At 45.7% G+C, this 6,745-nt stretch overlaps 1 protein-coding gene across 1 annotated transcript; it reads left to right on the forward strand.

Moving 5' to 3' along the window:
* The first annotated feature begins 1,346 nt into the window (after positions 1-1,346).
* LOC118160185 (apolipoprotein L domain-containing protein 1-like) lies at positions 1,347-3,660 on the forward strand. Its single transcript, XM_035314718.1, is given in 4 exon segments — positions 1,347-1,503; positions 2,901-3,190; positions 3,192-3,595; positions 3,597-3,660. Coding segments are annotated over 3 exon segments (738 nt in total). The 5' UTR covers positions 1,347-1,503; positions 2,901-2,905; the 3' UTR covers positions 3,646-3,660.
* The last annotated feature ends 3,085 nt before the right edge of the window (positions 3,661-6,745 follow it).

Genomic DNA, 6,745 nt, shown 5'->3' on the forward strand with positions numbered 1-6,745 from the left:
AAAGTCATCTTCCTGTTAACATATAATACATACAAAGTGTAACAGACCAAGATTGCTTATTTTAGCATCTTCAAAACAATGTTTTCTCTTTCCATTCTGTGACAGGTTGAAGAAGCTCTTTAACGCTATCGATTTTTTAGTTCATGTCCAATTTCATCCACTAATGGCAGAACACTTGACAGACTGTTTCACGGTCAGTTTAAGATGTTCTAAAACCAAGCTGCACTGAAATGAGCAACCCCAGCCTTCTCCTCTCCCTGCCTGCTGTTTCACAGCCCTTGTCCCTTCCCTTGGTCAGCTAGAGCAACTGTGTGGCTACAGAGTTCACAGATTCAAGAGTAAAGACTTGCCACTCAGTAAAAACTATGTGGCTTTCAGATTATCCATGCTTGGGGAACCCTGAGGCAGAATGAGAGGCAAGCAGTCCCGAAGAAACCACCAAGCAAGAAAGTAGATTTGCAGTCTTCTAGCACAGCTGCTCAAAACAGATGTCCCTGGCACTGCAGGCCCTGTGTCAACAGGGACACGCACCACTCTGGTCTGAGGTGAACCACACCACTTAGTGCCACCAGAAAGTCATTTCCTTTTCCTGTCTTTAATTCAAGCTGGCCCTGGCTCGGTGTGAAAGGCAGCACTGGGAGTGTCACTCAGACTGTTCCTCCCCAACACCCTGACAACCTCCTCCTTCTGGCCACATCAGTAGGTGGGCATGGCTGCCAGGCAATAGCAGGCAGCAATGGAGAGGATCCCAGTGACCCTTTCTTTCTCGTCATCAACGGTCAGGCATGCAGCTTAGGAAAATAACAGTGCCCATGGTTGAGAAACAGAGCAAAAACACAGGGATGCTACCCCTTTTGCAAGTTGCTGCTTGGTTTTGTCTACTGAGAAGGGGCAGGGATGGGAATCCAGAGCCTTCACCTTGCCATTTGCTGCTTCCCTTACATGGGCAGAGCACCGCTCCAGCTCTCACGCAGCACTGCATTCCAGCCACTCACAAGCACGATCGTCCCAAAGAGATGGGATTTTAAAAGTACACTGGCCTTGAATGAAGTAGCTGGCTGGCTGATGCTCTAGATGTGGAGTGGGGGGAAACTTCAGTCATCAAGTAATTGGCGGCTCCAACGTAGAGTAAAGTCAGTTGCTATTTCAGGGAAAGGAAACGCAACTGCTCCCTGGGGGGAATGACTGCACTAGCTCAGAGCCGGGAATAGGCTGAGATTTTTTTCATTATTATTTCCCTCCCCCCGCCACACACTTCAGGAAAAGCGAACACACAATGTTCATTCGCAGGGATCGTTTCCTGAACATGATGTGTGCTCGCTGTCCCTCAGGTCACTTTCCAGTGTGTCACATCCTTCTGCACAAGGGAGAGCAGGAAATGGCAAACTCCCAGTATGAGGCAAAGCATTCCCATCGCAGCAATTGGTCCACGGGAGCTATAAATTGGTCTCCTCCAGAAACAGACCAAAATTTGTCTGTTGGGAGGTCAGCTGGAAACTAAAGGTAAGTCTGAACCAGAATTTCATTGTAATCTGTTTGAGACCTGCCTTAGGAAAGCATGTGCATTTTAGAAACCAATTTGGGATATTGTACACAGTATTTAATTATAATTTTTAAAGCTAATATTTATTAATTATTTATTAATAAACGGTATAATTTCTTAATAATAGTAAATCAATTTTAAAAATGATTGTTAGGGAGATTTTTCCCTAAAAACAGGAGATGGCTTGGTTTTCTTGTATGCTGGCATAAATCAGTGTAATCAAAATAAATGTTTCACTGTACGGCTGACGCTATATATTGAATGACTGTTCAACTAACTGTGGAGTTAGATGGCTGCTGATATTACTAGAGTCTGTTCTCAGAGAGAAAATCTGCAGAACAAACTGTTAAAATGCTAAAGGAATTGATATAGTTAATGATCATCATATTGATCTGTTGCTAAGTCATTGATGATGTGCTCATTGCTCATTTCGACACCGATGTTTATTTAGCTTAGTGTTAGTCCTTGTCCCTGCAGCTTCATCTCTGACTATATTCATATTAAAAAATATGAATATGCATCCAGCTAAGAAAAGTGCAAGTGGCTCAAATAGCCTGATGATACCAAGGGCCTCAGAAAGAATGAGATGTTGTTCTGACAGTCACAGGAGACAGGGGAGGCCCTAAAGGATTCTGTGTGAGATGGATTAGGACAAGCAGAAAGAAAAAAAATGCAACAAGGATAATTTATTTACACACTTCAGGATGGAAAGACTCTTTGGTAGGTGATTTGTTCCTTCTGTAAGACAGGGAGTCTGCAGAATGAAAGTCCCAGAGGACTTAGTCATAGTGTGCCAGTGTGAGGGACCAGGACCCTCCAGTTCACAGTACAGAACACTTAGAAGAGAAAAGATGGCTGTGGTAATGAACAGTTTTGCTTAGCTGGCCCTGAGAGGAGGTTTTTTGACTACTGAGATCTCCTCAGAGTCTGTCCTTTCTTGTGAAAAATGCCCTTGAATATTGCTAATCCTCTGAATCACATTGTGGGGACAATACCTATTAGTTCTGGCAGCATCAGACACCAAGTCACTTAATCTTAAGGAAATTTTTGTTCCCAGGGTAGGAGGAGATATTTTGTATCCTCAAAGAAATAAGAACAGTACCTCAGATGCCAGCCCTTAAGATATGTTAGTCTTCTCAAGGATCAAGAAAAACATTAAAAAATTCCCCTATGTGTGTACGTGTGTGCATGTGTGTGTGTACGTGAGCATGTGCGTGCATGCGGACAGCCAACCTTTCAAGTAGCCGGGAGAAACTAGAAAATTGGCTGTGTGCCATCCCTGAAATGGAAGTCTGGGCTGAGCATGTCTTGTGTTTTTTCTGTAAATCCCAACCCAGTGTTTTCTGTTTCTGGACAGAGGCCATGGAGAGGAACGGTGCTGCCCTTCCCCAGACAGTGGACCCCACACACCACTTCCACATAGCGCTGCTGGATCAGAGACGGAGGCTGCGTGGTCAAATTGCTCACCTTCACAAGGCAGCTCGTAAAATAAACAAGCTCCGCAAAAGGTCCCTGATTGCCAACATCAGCGGGAGCTCACTGACCGCTGCGGGAGCAGTCACGGCCATCGTGGGGCTGTCCCTGAGCCCAGCTACACTGGGAGCCTCCCTGCTGGCATCAGCTGTGGGTTTGGGCCTAGCCACTGCTGGGGGGGGCTGTCAATATCACCTCCGATCTCTCCTTGGTGTTCTGCAATTCCCGGGAGGTGAGAAAGGTGCAGGAAATTGCAACGACTTGTCGGAAACAGATGAGGGAAATCCTCGGCTGCCTGGAATTCCTCCGCCGGGGGCAGGGCCCAGGGGACCCCACACTGCTCCAGTCAGAGAAGAGGGCCTCCATCTCGCTGTACAACTCCGTCTGCTTCTTGGTCTTCTGTGGCTCCCACAGCTTCCTTGTGCCAGAATACACAAAGGAGGTCACAAAAGTGAGCCAGGCCATGCTGAAAGCCAAAATTCAGAAGTTGGCTGCCAACCTTGAGACCTGTACCAGGGCAATGGATGAAGTCTGTGAACTCCTTGAGTCCAGGACACAGCTTTCCCCACGGATGAGGAAACAGCCTGGGTGCTAAAACCACTACCGAGACCCCAAGACCATCCAGCTGAAACAGTGTTTGCCCCATAATTAAACCAGGTTATGATGGACACTTGGACTATCAGGTACACGGCAGGAGATCCCAGAGCCTGATCACAGGGGAAGGTGGCCATTCCTCAATCTCACTTCACCAGTCACCTAACTCTGTCTCCCCATGGCAGCAGAAAGGTCAGTAGACCCATGAAATCCCTGCAGCTTTGGTGCTGACTGACCCTGGATTGTAAATAACTCACGAATCTATGAAGAGTGAGAGGGCTGGGATACCCTCAAAGAGCCAGCAGCCACCAGTTTCCAGCAGAGTACAGTCCCATTACCAAGGTACATCTGGAAAGGCTGTTGAAGCAAGCAGCCCCAGATACGATAAGACTGTATGGATAGCTCATCATTCCAAGGTGAAATAGAGGGGCCAGAAACTGTTGTCTCTTTTAAAGAAACCTCTCCTGGCTGAGAACTGTGATGTTTGTATTCTATTTATTTATAGAGGAAAATGTTAGGGTTTTGATGTTGTATTTAAAATTTTTGCTTTCTTTTCTTTCTTTTTTTTTTTTTAAGTGTCTGCTCCAAAGTGATACAGCTGTTCTGAGAGGCAAAGCAAGTCTGTGGCATGTGAGAGCAAGTTACATGATCTTTGTCTGTGAGGGAGGGCAAACCCCTATAGGAAATGGAAAGCATGGTCTGAATGACGGTAGTTATAAAATACGGGGAATTATGGTTAATCAGTGCCAGATCTTAGGAACCAAAACAGGGAGAAAGATTGGTCAGTGACCCAGGGACCAAAGACTGCCTTGGGGTACTCTCAGGGGAGAAAAGTAAGTGTACCTTTTGGAGCAGGGAGGGAAGAGTAGGCTTGTGTCATTGGTATGAGACGGAGCCCAGCTCAATGGGAGCATATCTGAGAGATGGAGGTGCCACTCTCCATGCAGTCAAACAGCCTGTGAAACCCACAGTGACTTGTCTGGGAAGGGAGGAGGCAGTGCTTGCGGAGAGCTACACTTACTCTTAGCAATGTTTCCAAGGGAAGGCTTCACACTGGCAATACATACACTGGTACTAATAACCAAGAGGGGTGCAGAGGAGCAGGATGATTCAGTGGTCAGAGCCCTTAGGAAGCAGAAGGAATGACTTGGGATCCAGTTTCAAGTGACTGTTCTGCTAAGTACATACCTAGTGATTTTCAGCCCCTAAGTGCCTCAGTTCTCTGTCTAAAAATGGGGATAGTAGCATTTCCCTACCTCACAAGGGTGTTTCTGGGACAAATATCACAAAGTGCTCAAGTGCAGTGATGATGGGGATCATGTCAGTACCCGGAGGAGGTACATAGAAGACACCCCGGAAGCTAGCTTGAGACAGATAGAGGACTTAACACAGTGACAATTCCACCAATCCAAAGGGGAACTTTCTGCAGAAACATGAATCAAAATTACCAGAAAAGCCAATCTGTAATTCTGCAGCACCAAGCAAATCTTGGGAAGGGAAACACTCCATCTCACAAAGCTTGACTACTTCTCCTTACCTTGTCTCTTTCTCTCATGACTTCAACTTTTGTTTTGGCACATAAAACAAAAGCTTTGTTCCCATAGAATGTGACTCAGATTTCTGTAATGCCCATGTCTGTTTGCCATAAATGAACATTGCTAGTTTGATTAAATGAATATGAAGAACTTTTGTGTCAGTGTCTCCCTGCACACCTGCATGTGATCACATTCCTGCCCCCCGCCTCACCCCACAGCTCCAGACACTGTATGAGCAGCTGGATGTGCTCAAAAGGGGAGAATGAAAAGTGAGGTCATCAGCTCCCTGATACCCAGCTGGAGTTTTGTGTATGAGTGTCTGCATTTACGTCTGTGTAACTGCATATCCTGGTGTGCACGAGCGCATGTACGCTGTGCATGCTGGTCTCTGACATGCAAATGCTGCGAGGCGAGTAAGTGTGAGCACATAAGTGTGTTTTTGGAGTGTGAACTGCGTGCTGTGCAAAGGCAGGCATGGTGTGGATTTTTTCTTAGTGCTCCAACATGCCACCATACAGCTCCATACCATAAACACCAGATTCTTTTGAGACAGCTGTTTTCATCATCACAGACAAAATTATATAACTTATTTCTTCTCTTACCCTCTCTCCAGTTTTTCTGGCAATGCATCTTTTGTGTTCATGTCCCAACATAGGGAACAACATAGGAATAACAACACAGATCTGAATGGACAGATCTGAAAGAAAGATCTGAACTTGATAGCTCAGAGCTTCATGAGGGCTGATTGGTTCTTATTAACATGGTCCTGCACTGCAATCACAGCCACCTCTTCAGTAGCTGAGGGCAAATCAGAGATACTTTTACTTCCATTCTCAGCTACACAAGCCAAAAAATATATATTTTTTGGGGGGGTGGGAGGTGGGGAGTGGGGGTGGAGCACATACCCCAGTATTGGCTTAGTTGCAATATTATGACTCCCTTAGAGTCAAAAGCACATTTAGGGAAACTGTCTTATCTAAGAAGCTTTTTTTTAATAGTAGTTATGCTATTAGTCCTTCAAATTAGTAGATCCGTTGGCTGAACTCTTCCTTCAGTAGCTCGGCAGTGGGGTAGAGAAGTGTGTATGTGTGAGTTGATGAATAGCCTGGGTTGGTAGCTATGAAGCCTGACCTCCTCATGCCATCCTTACTCCCCTTTTGCTGAAACTGCTGCAGGGAGGATTGATTCGGTGATGAGGTAGGAATGCAATTAACATTTTAACACAATGTATTGGCCAGGCCTACCCTTCAGATACAGCAAGCTCATAGCTCAAACCCTTATATTTTTTTAAACATATGGTCATAGCGAGCATCTACATGGGGTGCTGTGGTATTTTTTTTTTTTTTTTTAAATCATTGCTCCTGATCACAGTGGGATGCAGCAGCTTAATTTCCACTGCTGCACAGTGAATTGTTTCAGGTTTCCTCTCCTTTCCCTGTCATGCAGAGAGTTTGTTCGGATTTCCTCTCACTTTCCTCATTGTTCTGGGAGCAGAGGAAATGGCACACTTGGAATCCAGTGACAGATGCTCAGGTACGTCAGCTTTTCCACTATGAGCACACCCAGACAGGCTTCCCAAGTGGCAAGAGATGGAGGTTTG

The sequence above is a fragment of the Oxyura jamaicensis genome, unplaced genomic scaffold, assembly GCF_011077185.1.
Source record: "Oxyura jamaicensis isolate SHBP4307 breed ruddy duck unplaced genomic scaffold, BPBGC_Ojam_1.0 oxyUn_random_OJ106562, whole genome shotgun sequence".
NCBI lineage: Eukaryota > Metazoa > Chordata > Aves > Anseriformes > Anatidae > Oxyura > Oxyura jamaicensis.